Source organism: Orbicella franksi, chromosome 14 (genome assembly GCF_964199315.1).
Source record: "Orbicella franksi chromosome 14, jaOrbFran1.1, whole genome shotgun sequence".
In the NCBI taxonomy this organism is placed as follows: domain Eukaryota; kingdom Metazoa; phylum Cnidaria; class Anthozoa; order Scleractinia; family Merulinidae; genus Orbicella; species Orbicella franksi.
Window position 1 is genome coordinate 22491778 of NC_138158.1, and position 15898 is coordinate 22507675.

A 15898-nucleotide genomic window follows, 5' to 3' on the forward strand; every position below is an offset into this window, starting at 1 on the left:
ACGGTTATGTCGTTTTTTTTTGTTTTTTTTTTCATATACGAGGCATTAAAGCTGCACCAAAAATTGCGGTTTTTCACCCGGCGGAAATATCACACACTTGAATTGAAAGTTATCTCGGTTTGGTCGAAATTTCAAATTTTAGAATTTTTACCTTGTTTATCGGCAATGGATTGAGAAAATGAGTAATTTTCCTCTATGTGAGGCACCTGTTTTGTTTTGTTTTCTTGTTTTGTTTTTTGTTCTATATTTTGTTCTTTTCTTTTTTTTTTCGGTTTCCGATCTTTTGTGGATTGTGCAAGCGATATAATTTGCTGAGTTCTGTGCCCGTTATAAGCATTTCACCATGGCCTCAAAGAATCTGTGAGTCGGTTTAGTAGTTTTCCCTATGCATTAAAGAAAGTTGGCGGCGACGGAAACAACTCACTGTATTTAGTGTTTAATTATGCCCCTAAACTTTAATTTTACTGAACGCAATACTGTGACCTATCGAATTTGGATCGAGATAATGAAAGACCCTACAGGACCATTACATGGCCGGTCACCTCCTGCTCACAGACGGCAAACTCGCGAGGGATGCTATAATTTCCTTCCGCCGCTTGTTTGGACAGAGCTTTTAAAAAAATTTTTCTAGATAGCTGCATTTTAAACTTTATTTCATAATCCTCTTCATTTTAAGCCATTTCTCTGTTCCTGCTTAGGCGTTATCGCGTTGCATGCATTTATACCTTTGTATTGCGCTTTTTTATGGTAGATTCTAACAGATTGGTGTTTTGAATTCTATTTTTAATAAAGATCATTTATCTTTTAATCCATCTTTGAGTCTAATGGACTTTTTGTGTGTACAAGTAATTTTGGATTCTTGCAATTTATGAAGTTAGGCTTTCTGCACTTCTTCTACTGCTTTGTATTAATTAGCCTCCATCTTAGAAGTTTTTAGTCGCTCTTTTTGCCCTAAGCAGTTAGTACGTTTTGTTACCCCAGGGAGCGAAGGTTACCACAGGAAGTTATACATCTTTGACGTGCATCACGTGATGTGTTCTTGAGTTTTAGTTCTTGTGTCAGGGTGAAAACTGCATTTCATTTAGAGAGGGGAGGGGTGTAACATTAGTTTTTGTTTGTGACTACATGGAATACATTCAAGGAATTGCGGTCGTTTCCCCCGGACTGTTAGCTTACTGGTCAATGAAAATATATGCCGCACTAGTCAAGAAGCTAAGTCGGTACATGTACTCTTTACGGACACTTTTGTTTACTGACTCTCTTTATAACTGCTGAGTTGCTCGGCAGCGCAATCGTCATAAAATGTCTTGAAAATACAAATACACTCGTTCATTGTCAACTTCGTAGTGTGACTGCGATTAGAGTCGGCTTCCCAGCGGGACTACAACTGAAAAAGTGACAATGTAGGCTCAGAAGGATATAACGATCTCGGGAGTTTGTGGGTTAATTAATAAGGCCTTCGGCTGCTGGTAGCTTTCACGGCAACCTTAGTCTACAATAAACGTTATCCGGATCGCCAGCTGCCCATATCCACTTCGCAGTCGAGGCTATACCAACTCTATTGTACCAGGGCCAATCACCGTGATTTGCAACCTCTACTGCCGCTGGCCAGTTGCTGTCATCAAAATCCGGCGAGTTCCATCCAGAATACTTAAAAGTGTGACATTTCCAGCTTGCATTTGTCACCATTCCATTACTTAAAGAACCAAGTATTCCAAACGGATTGCCCTTGTCTATTCCCAACACGGAAAATACTCGGGTATTTCCTGGTATGACATACTCCGTTGATGATGTCCAGTCGTCGTCCTTCCCAAGACTCACACCATCAGCAAACACTTCCATCTCATTATCACAAGTAAACACTGCAGTTATATCTGTCATGCAAAAAAATGAATTTAATTTATGGCTTTTTTATTGTTAATTATTTGCTACACAAAGCCAAATGACCCACAACTGCCGGCGCTTAACACAGTCAAGTTTCTGTAGCTTAAGGTAACTAGATTAAGTTCTCCACCTCCAGGAATGAATCCCGGTCCACTTCCGGTTCTTAAGTATATATATATATATATATATATATATATATATATATATATATTTTTAGTTTCTCCCCACCCTCCCCCACCAAAAAATAATTCGCCCGTAACAGGTGGTAAACACCGCACTATCGTCAGATCTTAGGTCCGATACACGTTGACAACTTAAATATTCTGCCCCCTCCCCCCCCCCCCTATACCTCTCTCTTCGTCCCTCCCCAGTTAACAAATAGATTCCATGTTGCCGGGGGTCTGTTCGGTAACAGATCACAGATGACGTCAAAATGTGGTTAGCATAACAAAGTGGCACACGAGGCGATAGCCGAGTGTCACTGATGATCTTACCACAGTTTGACCTCTTCTGTGATCTGTTACTGAACAAACGCAGGGAACATGAAATCTACTTGTTTTATATAACAAGGAAAGAATAAAAAATTTTAATGACGTAATACGATCTGAGTCTGTCCTCCACTAGATCATACACCGTAAATAAGAACCAATCAAACTGCGAGAATTGTTATATATACCCCAATATTGCCTGTGAAAGCTTTAAGCGTTATGACAGTTGAAACCAAACTTCAAGAACAGCACCTTGATAATGGCAACCCAACTGGAGCCATAATCGGTGGCGGAGACCGTAAGCGCGCGCCATTTCTAGTATTGGGGTTGTCTCCATGATATGAGACAATAATTCTATTTTTGGAACAAATTGCGCCATCGCCTGAGGCACACGCGTGTACATGCTGCGAGGATTTTTGCAGATGTCGCGCGGGGGAAATGGCGTCCGAAATTCCCGAAATTTTTCATGTTTTTGGCCCACAACTCAACGCGTTTACGTCTGTTGGAATTCTGCTTAAGTATTTTCGTCGTAAGCTGCTCCAGTTTGAGTGATGTAAGACAGTGTCGAATTTAGGTATGTTCCGCTGTAAGCTTAGATATATATCGCTGACCAGGTTGTGTTCTGACGGATGCTTCTTTTACATGAGCTGTACATTACTCCACTCTAAGTTTCACATGTGTTGAAGATTAACAGCTTTTCTAAAACACAGCAAAAAACTAGTTGGGTATATTTGGGTATAGCAGCGTTTCAGGACTTCAAAGTTTCCCTCCTCTTGCCATAGGCTTGCGAGGATTTCGCCAGAGTCTGTCTCGACCGAAAAGAAAAACAAAAAAAATAATTGCAAGTTTGAGTTTCGCCTGAATTTTAAGCAACGCTTGATGTTTTATCAAGACCCAATAAGCAACAATAAAGTTTATGTCGGTAGATGCTGCTCAGTTTTGTTTGTGTAAAAATCCAATAAATTGTCTGTTGTCGATGAATAAGAGCGCCCGCCGATGCGTGTTTTGTACAGTCAGTAAAGCATGACAAATTGGACTTCCCCACTTTTGTGAAAACGTACATCGAACTCGTATAATATCTCTAGTTTTTAAATATGTTTAAGGTTGATAAATGTTTGAGAACATATTAAAAGCTTAGCTGAAAATGTGTGAATACTGCAGAAATAATCAACAAAATTACGATGACGCTTTCTTTAGTCAACTCGAATAACGATTTTGATTTTTTTTGGCTGAGTTATCAAAATTCCTTGTTTGTTTATTTTCGCCGTGTAAAATTTCACTATGTTAAAGAAACACACATGATATTAGTAGCCTTTTGGCGTTGGTGAAAGTGGCTGCAGCATCTCGGCACAAAAGACCTCGAAATAAATCTTTGTCAAGGTTTGTTGACAACTGAAAACACCGACTCGGACTTGCAAGAGCACGCGCTGCACTATGCAAATGAGCTACTGAATGTACGCGTCAGACTTTCCTTTCAAAAACTTTTGCAAACTCGCCAAACAAACAGAAACCATAAGGAACTATCCAAAACAGGGTTTGGTTATGATAAAGCATTTTTGGGGAAACTCACAAATCAACTCGATACCAGAGTAAAGAGTTTTCTTACATAACTTTTCTTCACAGTACAAACGCAAAAACTTTCGCGTACAACTAGCGCGAGCAGATATTATTCATTCACAGCGCGAAAAAAAACTCACCTTTTCCATTAGCTCAGAGCATAAAACTACATTTAAGAGTCCTGGTTCTTATTCCCTGCCATCGCTGTGAAAAATCTGCGTGAGAATCTCGAAGATCTCACCATTTGATCACTCAACGTGACAACATCCACGCGAGAGCCCCCGACACGTGCGTGGATCCGCGCGGATATATGATATCAGGATGGCGCAATTTGTTCTAAAAATAGAAAAATTGTCCCATATCATAGGTGCGCGCGGATCCCAAGACTTACGGTCTCCGTCCCCGATAATGGCTCCTGCAACCCAGCCCATTTGAAAATGATATATAGATTTAGCCAATCCTAAAAGCGGAGCCCCTGATAGCAATAACTACCCAAAAAGAGAACAGAGGATTTGTCTTTCTTGGATCAGAAACTCAAAAAATTATCAACTGTGAGCACCTTATTGTTCAGCGAGTGGTTTCGCCCAGTTTCTCCCAGTTAAATTTTAATAAACTGACGAGACTATTGTTCAAGGAATATGTCCAAAGAAAAGTCAACAACGCGCCAGGAGTTAAATTGCGCTGAAATTTTGCCTTTGCACGTACTCCCTATTTCTCCCCTAGAGTAACAACCTGGCTAGAACCCGCGAACCAATTGAAAGGCCAGTGTCTGGTCAGCGGTCAACTTCGAAAAAACACGCCACACCGATAAGCTCTAGACCTGAGTCCGCGATACGGTCACGTGATAGTGGTCATTAGATACCTTGTTTTGACAGATGTCAATTAACCATAACATGGATGCTCAAAATCAAAGATGTAGTTATGGTAATGGTGCTATTTTTCAAGGTATTGGCGTACGGACGGACATAGGGACGGACGTACGTACGTACGTACGGAGAGTCATGTGACAACCAAAATTTTTTAGATCGATGGGTTACCAAATTTTCTGAGGTATGAGGATCCCCTCGCGCGCCCTCAGCGCGCAGGAGTTCCGCTATATAACCTCGACAGCAACAACAAACATCAAGGCCATATTTCGTTTTGTAATAATCTAACCTCCTCCCCCCCCCCCCCCCGTTTTCTTTGCCTAAAATAAATATTTCTAACCGTTTATCACTCACTTTGCACAGGTATTTCTCGAGATGCTTCACTCTTTTTCGTATCCTGCAAGTCAAACAAGAGCTAGCTCAATAACAGATGAAAAGTCCAACTATTTGTAATTTAATTACATGTGCTAGGTGTCAGTTAACGAAGTAGCAGTTTGTCGGGTGGCAGTTAGTAAGGATGTGAATCAAATTGGCTTGTTAAATGTTGACTTACAGCTGAAGTAAACACATAAAGACTAAAACATTTTGAAGCCTGTGTGCCTACGATTTGTTTCTCAGTGGCTGAACTGCTTTCACTGAGTGTTCAGTGGCGGATCCAGACCTTGAGCTAAGGGGGGCGGGGGCAGCTTTGTTTTGCTTTTCCTTCCGGCTTTTCCTCCTCCCGTGATTCTTTTCATTTTTTACTCAAAATTAGGCGGGGGAGGGCGGTCCACCCGAGCCCCTCCCCTAGGTCCGCCACTGGACTATTCACCCATATACTTGTGCTCCTAGTGAAAATTTGACTTTACAGATTTCTACGGGAACAATCTTTCAATCTTTCGCTCATATTCTTTGTCATCTCATACCCACTTAAAATACCCTAGCTAACTATATTATGTTACTTTAGACTGAAGAGTTACGTTGCATGTCTTACATTTCTAAGTCGTTCCACTTCTCGAGTGAGGTCTTTAAGCTTTGACTTGATTGCTGTTAGTTCCTACATGGAAAAATCACATTTTTAAGTTTTTGAACATGAACATTTGCATTTTTTCCGCTGTTTGTTGGACCGTCTAAATGGGGAAAGGTTTTCCCTATAAGCAGGGTTGCCCTGATCCATCTTTTAATGAGTGTTCATATTTATAGAGGTGTTGTCACTACCGAACGAAATATATCCCTCCCTTCTCTGGTATTTGCACATGCCTGTATGAGCAACTCGTCCCTGATAGGGGGGTCAAACATATTCAAAGTCTTTGCAGAACATAAAGAAAGGTTCCACAAGTCAATGCAGTATATCTTTCTTTTTAGGTAAATTTCAGTCTTGAAATAATGTCGGTTCAAACTCCATCCATCGTTAAAGGGTTAGGTCACGCTATTTTAGGTAATTTTGTTTAATTTTGTTAATTATGAGCTCTAAACGTCAAATTGGCAAAGCAAGAGTCTTTCATTTGCAAAATTACGGCCACATAACAACTGAGAATGATTTTCCAGCTGTGTAAATGACATTTTGATATAAACTGATATAAATTTGAAAAAATGTGGGTCGACGTTTTTCAAATTTACCCAAATGCAATCCATTTTAATCCTCTCCAGTTTTGTCCATCCATGTCCCTTCTTGGCTTTTCTGTGTTTCGTTAGAGTTCTTCTTTAGTTTTCAGCCGTTATTTTGATATTTTAGTTAATTTTATGACCATTTAATCAGCCCTGAAATTGCCTAAAATTGCGCGACCTAGTCCCTTTAAGTGAGTAAGTAAGTAACTTTTGTTCACTTCGGGTTGATGAGGCTGATTAGGCCCCTGCATGGCAATACAGTCATGCTAATATGCCGACAAAAATTTAAAAAATATCAAAAAAATAGCTTTGTTCTCTTCGTGTAAATTACAATTATACTTTTCATATTTGCTAGTGATCAGCTAGCTATGATATGAGAATTGTATACACTCGCTTACAGACCTTTATATCACATGTTCCTGGTTTGCCGTTCTTACCATCTCTTCCTTGATTTCCCTTGTCACCCTGTAAGAATACAACGCACGTGCTGTTACACACGCACTGCAACAAGCCGGAATGTGAAGGAGAGGAACTATAATGGCTGAAGAGGAACAGAGAAGGATAAGTAGGGGCTGGGTAGGGCACCTTTGGGTAAGCCTTCCTTTCCTTCAAGTGCACGTGACTTGGTTTCGAGAGTTTCTTGCTGGCGGTTTATAGCACACATTCCTTCTAGTACTGACCTTTACTCCATCCCTTCCACTCAAGCCATCTCTTCCTACAAATATAAACTAAGCGTAAGATGATAACCTTATTTAAGTGTCAAAATACTTAAGCATATGTCCGTGCTAATAGACCTTTTGCCATCTTGTAGTTGCATGCATGTTCTTTATTAGGGGCATCATGTTAGTCATTTGCTATTTCACAGATCTAATCGGATAGAGTATATGACGTAAAACAGACTCACTTACCGTCACGTCCATCTCTTCCATGGCAACCACACGACTGCTGCCGATATGGAGTGGAGGCCTAAGATAGGAAGTTACGACACTTTATGATGCGTTATTACAAGAGATTAATAAGGTAAGAGTGAATCCCCCATATAGGTCCTCTAACTAAGGTAATCCCTCTTAATTTATTTTTAGAAATGGTACCCAGTTCTTCCGAGGATGCTACTCGAGCGATGCATGGACAGCCGGAGCGACTTTCTCGAAACTACCTGAGACGAAATGGTGGGAACATCATTTTATATGTTTTGATTTCGTTTCATAGCAGAGATGTTTTCTACACCCTCAGCCGTCTTTTGTTCGGCCGGGCTTTCGTTTGTTTTGTGCTTGTTTGGCTGTTCATTATTTGGCCGTTTATTCGATTTTAGGGACTTTAATTCAACAACTTTGCAGCGGCAACGAGTACAGTGACTGTCTAGCGTGCGTTTTGATTCTTTGTTCATTTCTTTGCCGTTGTTTACAAAAGATCACAAAACAACAACGTTAAATAGCCACATTCTGCATATTCAAGAGAATGTGAATATATGACGGCCAATTTTTAAAATTGCTCTTACGAATTTTGACGCTGTGTTACATAGTTTGGTTTGGGATATTTCTGACCGTAGAGACAAACTGAATGAATCTAAATTCTCGCGAGATTCGGAGGTTGAATATTAAGTCGTTTTTTAATCGACGTTATCTTTGGCGTTGTTGCTGTTGCTGCTTAAACTAATTTTTGCTACTTAGGTAGCGAGCGTCTGCCTGCACTTTCGACCATCTGTTTGTTCGGATGCCTAGCTTTTGTTTGGAAGTTTGTTTGCTTTGCACTCGTTTGTCTAAACAATATTTCTCTGCCGTTCATTCAGTTGTGCAGGGGACTTCCGTCCCTTATTTAAACTCCTATTAAAGTTACGAAATGTTAAAAAACATACCGAGAGCCTAAGCTCCTTTGCTTTTAAGCACAATATCAAAGAAGACATCCCTACAAAGTTGGAGGTTTTCCTTTACTTTGAAACGAAACGAAACGACATAAACAGATCCTCCACGAAAACACCCACGCAACGCGCAAGTAATATCCGCGGAGGAACTGGGTATAATGTCTAAAAATAACTTAAGAGGGATTACCTTGGATATAAGGCCTTTATGGGGGATTCACTCTCTTACCGTGATATTCTCTTGGTTATTATGATTATCTGAAACACGACAAATTCTATTGCTATAAAAAAGTGATTTTCATTTTCAATATGGATAGAAAGACATGCGTGAGAATTGGCGTGTGTTTAGTTATCTGGTCATGAGCCAGAATCTCAAACGCGAGGCTTGATGCCAACTATGAGATCCCTAAATTGCACAGCGAAAAACCTTTCATCAAACTTGCACACTTAGTCTTCCGGTGGTAAAGGTCGACAAACACAATTAATGCAGCGTGGAATGTGAGCGGTATTAGCTTCAAATAAATAAGGATACCTTACAAAGTAAATCAGCTAATTTCATGTAGCTAGAGTTACACAGACAGAAGGAAAGGGAGACACGACAATTTAACGCATCAAAAACGCGATTGACCCAATAAATTCCTAGCTATTTGGTACACCAGAACATAGTTAACTATGATCAGAACTCCTACAATTCTGCGCAAATATATTTTTAGATAATTTGAACTCAGCTGCCTCGGAGAGAATGCTTACAGAATCAGGGGAATAGTGAATATATCAACTGGCGTTTGGCGCACTTCCGTTGAGGATGTATACAGCTCCTTCATGGTTAACATACGTTTAGGACAAAAACACGGCCGGACAAAAATGTTGTCTAAATACAAGTCGGCACAACATAACGGGGCTGAGCGGCACGACACAGGGTTAGTCAGCCTGCAGTTTGATATGTGACACTGCCAGAGAAGTAAAAAAATATATCAATTAACATTTACTTTACCTGTTTTTCTTGGTTTGAATCCACAAGGATAACAAGCAGGATAAGAAATAACAGCCGCTCCAGGCAAGACATCATCTTGTATCCGTCGTAGCCTCGCCTTGCACTGTTGCGTAATGGCAAGATATTCGGATGTTAGAAGTTCATCTGCAATTTTCTAGGCGTTCTTAGCTTGTAAACAAACATATTAGATTGCGTCAATCGAGCAGTCTACATTATTACATGTATGGCTTATGGCCAGATATCACGGTTGGATCACTGAAAGTAAAAGTACATCAAAGGCTTTTCCCCAAAATAGCTTAATTACGTGTGTCTAGGCTTGTCTCAAAGGTGATCAAAGATCAGTAGCGAATGATTCAAGTTCCACGAAAATTGCCTCGAGCATTGTATCACGCTATTATCACATGCACGCGTGGTTCGTGGCCAGATATTACGGTTGGATCACTTAAAGTAAAAGTTCGTCAAAGCCGGGTTTTACCTCAAAATAGTTTATTTGCCATGTGTCTAGGCTAGTACTCAAAGGTCAGTAGCGAATGAGTCAAACGCGCGAAAATTGCTTCGGGCATTGTATCACACTATTATCACATGCACGCGAGGTTCGTGGCCAGATTTCATGGTTGGATAACTGAAAGAAAAAGAACGTCAAAGGTTTTTCCTCAAAATAGTTTATTTGTCATGTGTCTAGGCTAGTACTCAAAGGTCAGTAGCGAATGAGTCAACTGATCAGGCAAACAAATTGTAACGTTAATAACTTTCTAAAGAAATATCTTTTCTTGTTTGTTTTAATAACTAAGGTTTTCGATAAACAGTTAAGAATAAAAAGCAGCCATATTAAAGAATGACGTTTCGACGGCTCCATGCCATCATTCTCAAATTCAAATAAGATACGTTATGTGAGTTCGTTATATAGTGAATGTACGCGTGAAGGTCTCAGTGCATATGATTAAGAGATTAAAATAATCGATGAATAAAACTACCAAGCGTGGTGCGCTTGAACTGTCAAATAAAAAGTTTTGCTTTAATGGAGTCAGATTGAATGTTAAGTGTTGGTTTTTTGTTTTTTGATGAAGAGCATTTCATGAATTAAGCAATACAGCTTCCGACGGCATTTCTTGAGGATTGTAAATTGGTCACGGTCATTGGTCTTCATGAATTCCATTCCGATGAAAGGCAGTTCGTCACTGATTGCTACTTCCATCGTAAAGTTGATTGAAGGGTGTGCTTTGTTCAGCGTTGCAAGAAAAGCTGTAGCAGTTGGAATGTCCTGCACCGCGACTAAGGTGTCATCCGACGTACCTTCTGTAGAAATAGGGTTGTTTATTCTCCCTTTCAAGCTTCTCCTCGATATAACACATGAATGTGTTTGCCATGAGCGGTTCCAGTGGTGATCCCATCGCCACATCATCTATTTGTTCGTAGAGGCTGCCATTAAACTGTGACTGTTCAGCGGAGTCACAACAACTGAACAAACAGACAACTGTTTTGACAGAAACCCGTTTTTTACATATTTCATCCCTTAAATTTTTCGGGCTAAGCTCGCAGTATAAGCTCGTACCAACACATTTTGAAACCTTACCGTGCCATTTGAAACAACTAATTAGTATAAAGTTATGCACTAGTGCAATTTTTCTCGGTGCCTATGTAATTTATGCCAATGGATACAGACTGCTGCAGGGAATAAAGACGGTTATGTCTTGTCTTTTCATACACGAGGCATTGAAGCTGCACCAAAAATTGCGGTTTTTCTCCTGACGGGAATATCACACACTTTAACTGAAAGTTATCTCGGTTTGGTCGAAATTTCAAATTTTTAGAATGTTTACTTTGTCTATTGGCAATGGTTGGAAATGACTAATTTTCATCTATGCGAGGCACCTCTTTTGTTTTGTTTTGTTTTGCTTTTTTGCGTTGTTTTTTTGTTCTTTTTTTTTTTTTTTTTTTTTTTTTTGGTTTTCGATCTTTTGTGGATTGCGATCTTATTATAAAAAAACAATATAATTCACTGAGTTCTGCGCCCTAAGAAGCATTTCACCATTGCCTCAAAGAATCTGTGAGTCGGTTAAGTTTTTCTCGAGGCATTAATAGAAGTTGGCGGCGAGGGAAACAACTCACTGTATTTAGCGTTTAATTATGCCCCTAAATTTTAATTTTACTGAACGCAATACTGTGAGCTCTCGAATTTTGCATCGAGATAACGAAAGACCCTACAGGACCATTACATGGCCGGTCACCTCCTGCTCAAAAACGGCAAACTCGTGAGGGATGCTATAACTTCCTTCCTCCGCTTGTTTGGACAGAGCTTTTAAAAAAAGTTTTCTAGATAGCTGCATTTTTAACTTTATTTGATAATCCTCTTCATTTTAAGCCATTTCTCTGTTCCTGCTCAGGCGTTATCGCGTTGCCTGCATTTATACCTTTGTATTGCGCTTTTTTATGGTAAATTCTAACAGATTGGTGTTTTGAATTCTATTTTTAATAAAGATCATTTATCTTTTAATCCATCATTGAGTCTAATGGACTTTTTGTGTGTACAAGTAATTTTGGATTCTTGCAATTCATGAAGTTAGGCTTTCTGTACTCCTTCTACCGCTTTGTATTAATTAGCCTCCATCTTAGAAGTTTTTAGTCGCTCTTTTTGCCCTAAGCAGTTAGTACGTTTTGTTACCCCAGGGAGGGAGGGTTGCCACAGGAAGTTATACATCTTTGACGTGCATCACGTGATGTGTTCTTGAGTTTTAGTTCTTGTGTCAGGGTGAAAACTGCATTTCATTTAGAGAGGGGAGGGGTGTAACATCAGTTTTTGTTTGTGACTACATGGAATACATTCAAGGAATTGCGGTCGTTTCCCCCGGACTGTTAGCTTACTGGTCAATGAAAAAATATGCCGCACTAGTCAATAAGCTAAGCCGGCACATGTACTCTTTACGGACACTTTTGTTCACTGGCTCTCTTTATAATTGCTCAGTTGCTCAGCAGCGCAATCGTCATAAAATGTCATGAAAATACAAATACACTCGTTCATTGTCAACTTCGTAGTGTGACTGCGATTAGAGTCGACTTCCCAGCGGGACTACAAAAAGTGACAATGTAGGCTCAGAAGGATATAACGATCTGTCTTGTTAGCGGGAACCATCAGCTTGGGAGTTTGTGGGTAAATTAATAAGGCCTTCGGCTGCTGGTAGCTTTCACGGCAACCTTAGTCTACAATAAACGTTATCCGGATCGCCAGCTGCCCATATCCACTTCGCAGTCGAGGCTATACCAACTCTATTGTACCAGGGCCGATCACCGTGATTTGCAACCTCCACTGCCGCTGGCCAGTTGCTATCATTAAACTCCGGCGATTTCCATCCAGAATACTTAACAGTCTGACATTTCCAGCTTGCACTGGTTACCATTCCATTGCTTAAAGAGCCAAGTATTCCAAACTGACTGCCCTTGTCTACTCCCGACACAGAAATAACCCGGGTATTTCCTGGTATGATATATTCCGTTGATGATGTCCAGTCGTCGTCCTTCCCAAGACTCACACCATCAGCAAACATTTCCATCTCATTATCACAAGTAAACACTGCAGTAATATCTGTAAGGCAAAAAGATGAATTCAATTTATGGCTTTTTTATTGTTAATTTTTTGCCACACAAAGCGTACTGACCGACACACAACTGCCGTCGCTTTGCACAAGTTTCTGTAACATAAGGCAATTAGATTAAGTTCTCTACCTCCTTGAATGAATCCCGGTCCACAATGATTCACAAGTGGTCCACAAGTTACAATGTAGGCTTAGAAGGATATAACGACCTCTCTTGTCAGCGGAAATAATCAGCTTTCGGCTACTGGTAACTTTCATGGCAACCTTAGTCTACAATAAACGTTATCCGGATCGCCGGTTATCCGGTTTCTTAAGTATATATGTTTTTTTCAAGGGCAACATCGAACATCAAGACCATATTTACAATAGTTTTGTAATATTCTAACCTTCTCCCCGTTTCCTTTCCCTGAAATAAATATTTCTAACCGTTGATCACTTACTTTGCACAGGTATTTCTCGAGATTCCTCACTCTTTTTCATATCCTGCTGGTCAAACAAGAACTAGCTCAATAACAGGTGAAAATTTCGCTTATCGGTAAGTTATTTACATGTACCGGGTGTCAGGTGAAGAGGCAGCAGTTTGCCGGGTGCCAGTTAGTAAGGATGTGAATCAAATTGGCTTGTTAAAATGTTGAGTTACCATTAGTAACCGCCTACTAGCAAAATTGACAAAAATACTAAGTGATAATAAACACTCAAGATTTAAAAACAACACACGATGTCAAATTTCAAATTCTGTCACGTTTAGAGCTGGGAAATACGCAACTTGCGATAAATTCTGAAAGACTTTAGCAAACAATGTGTGGAAGAACCAAGAGAATAAAGAAAACAAAAAAGCAGATAATAATAGAATAGTTGAAAATATTACAGTTGTTGAGAGAGAGAAGAAGAACGGAGAAATAAACGTAACAGTGGTATATCTGATATAACTATGGCAAAAGTTATTACCATTACCATCGCTTCAAAAACAATGAGTCAAGAGATAGCCGTCCGAACGACAAGACAAACTCTTCCAAATCTCAAATTCAAATAAACCTTAAAAACAAGACAGCTCGAATGCAAGGCACTTGGAGAACAGCTTTAGATTGGCGTAGGAAATGACCATACCTACCTCAAGGAAATATCGCCTCTGTTTAAAGCTTTAATAATTAAAAAAAACATTAATTTGATTTGAACAGGAAAAAAGTATGCCGCACTAATCAATAATCTAAGTCGGCACATGTACGCTTTACGGACCCGTTTGTTCATTCACTTTCTCGATCCAAAACTGATCAGTCGTTCGGCAGCGCCATGGTGATAAAATGTCATAAAGATACAGATACACTTGCTCATTGGCAACTTCGAAGTGTGATTATGAATTGAATCGACTTCTCAGCGAAAATTATAATGCGGGATTTTTTAATTAGAAGTGAAATTTCCAGATGATTCCCTATCGGATATGTATAAAGCGTGTTTATCTGCATGTGAATTCTGAATAAATATTTTACAAAATGGAACAAAAATTTTGAACACGTACTGTTTTTCTCGGCATCATTATGGCAGAAATCTCCTAACAAATAATTATTAGGTAATAACATTAATTTCTCTCTTTTATGTCTTTTGAGGTGCTAAATTGAAAAACCAAAAAATGACTGATTTCATTTTACATGGCCAATGTGGGAAGAGACAAAATTGAACAAATAATGAACCAGCTAGTAAACACTCGTGTAAGGAAAAACCTTGTCGCCACCTTTCCTTCTAGGTAAATAAAACCAAAAATAAAAATTATATCTACTGAGCCACCAGAACATATTTTTCATTTTATTTTGCGAAAGAGAAACAGAAAGGCTAGGAAAATACGACTGAACGAAGTAAAAATTATTTTACGTTAGGTCAATAAATCGTGATAATTGTGTGAAGGGTTGTATATTCACCTGTAATGCACCTATTTCGTGGTAAATCCATCCAGTGTTCCTAGTAAGTCTATTATCGGCATTGTTGCACGGGTCTTTTAAGCCAGAGTTGTTTAACTCGCATATTTCACCAGAAGAAAAAAAGTTGTAGGAGAAGCACATATCTTCTTTGTCGCACTCTTGAGCACATGAAAACCAGTCAATACCGACATAGGTCTTAAACACATGACCATTAAGTAAGCTGTTGTGCATAGTAAGACCCGCGCTCGAACCAGGAATGCAGTAACACACGAAAAATATTCCAGTCAACCAAGAACGCTGGCGAAGCATAGTCGCACTGACTTTTAAAGTGTAAATTTGAGGATGAATGTCAGAGAGTTAAGGAAACTATCCGTTAACGGGCCCACCACTTAATCCTCAAGCTAATAGATTTCTTGAACGCGCTATCTTTAATTTTCTTGCAGCTAACGAATTCATCAGACATGCCTTAGAATTCTGCTTGCCGTTGATTGGTGGAGAGGATGTCATTGAGCTCGTCTGTCTTAAAAAGTGATAGCAACTGTAATTATGCAAACATCGAGCTTCCAAAAAAATAATGAAGGTGACTTTAATATAAATGGTAATATCGTCTACTGATGTCCCTTTTGTTGACAATGCCATGCACCATTCTGCAACTGATTCATCGAAAATTACTGTGTCTGCTGTGTTTTTTAATTCCAGATGACTGTTCAGCGGAGTCACAACAACTGAACAAACAGACAACTGTCTTGACACAAACCCGTTTTTTACCTATTTCATCCCTTACATTTTTTTTCGGGCTAAACTCGCAGTGTAAGCTCGTACCAAGACATTGTGAACCTGGCCGTGCCATTTGAAACACCGAATTATAAATTTATGGAATAGTGCAATTTTTCTCGACGCCTATGTAATTTATGCCAATAGATACAGACGGCTGCAGGGAATAAAGAAGATTATGTCTTTTCTATTCATATACAAGGCATTAAGGCTCCACCAAAAATTGGGGTTTTTCTCCTGGCGGAAATATCACACGCTTAAATTGAAAGTTGTCTCGGTTTGGCCGAAATTTCAATTTTTTTCGAATGTTTACTTTGTCTATCGGCAACGGGTTGACAAAATGAGTAATTTTTATTTATGCGAGGCACCTGTTTTATTTCGGTTTTT

At 39.5% G+C, this 15898-nt stretch overlaps 2 protein-coding genes across 2 annotated transcripts; both read right to left on the minus strand.

Moving 5' to 3' along the window:
• Nucleotides 1-55: 55 nt before the first annotated feature.
• On the minus strand, nt 56-10806 carry LOC145467809 (uncharacterized). Its single transcript, XM_081451422.1, has 8 exons — nt 10528-10806; nt 9235-9337; nt 7291-7348; nt 7063-7097; nt 6785-6847; nt 5769-5831; nt 5150-5192; nt 56-1874 (listed from the first exon to the last, which is right to left on the minus strand). The coding sequence occupies exons 1-8, from the start codon at nt 10623-10625 to the stop codon at nt 1477-1479; spliced, it is 861 nt and encodes a 286-aa protein (XP_081307548.1). The 5' UTR covers nt 10626-10806; the 3' UTR covers nt 56-1476.
• A 521-nt stretch (nt 10807-11327) lies between these two features.
• LOC145468372 (uncharacterized) lies at nt 11328-15257 on the minus strand. The gene is made up of 3 exons (XM_081452067.1): nt 14738-15257; nt 13265-13307; nt 11328-12814 (listed from the first exon to the last, which is right to left on the minus strand). Exons 1-3 carry the CDS (start codon nt 15044-15046, stop codon nt 12417-12419), a joined length of 750 nt encoding a protein of 249 aa, XP_081308193.1. The 5' UTR covers nt 15047-15257; the 3' UTR covers nt 11328-12416.
• Nucleotides 15258-15898: the final 641 nt, after the last annotated feature.

Coding starts and splice junctions, on each gene's coding strand:
- LOC145467809 (XM_081451422.1), bottom strand. CDS start 10,625: ATGGGATCACCACTGGAACCGCTCATGGCAAACACATTCATGTGTTAT. Junction 9,338..10,527: donor CAACCCTATTTCTACAGAAG/GTACGTCGGATG, acceptor ATTACGCAACAG/TGCAAGGCGAGGCTACGACG. Junction 7,349..9,234: donor ATTCAAACCAAGAAAAACAG/GTAAAGTAAATG, acceptor TTCCTATCTTAG/GCCTCCACTCCATATCGGCA.
- LOC145468372 (XM_081452067.1), bottom strand. CDS start 15,046: ATGCTTCGCCAGCGTTCTTGGTTGACTGGAATATTTTTCGTGTGTTAC. Junction 13,308..14,737: donor ACGAAATAGGTGCATTACAG/GTGAATATACAA, acceptor TTTGACCAGCAG/GATATGAAAAAGAGTGAGGA. Junction 12,815..13,264: donor TCGAGAAATACCTGTGCAAA/GTAAGTGATCAA, acceptor TTTGCCTTACAG/ATATTACTGCAGTGTTTACT.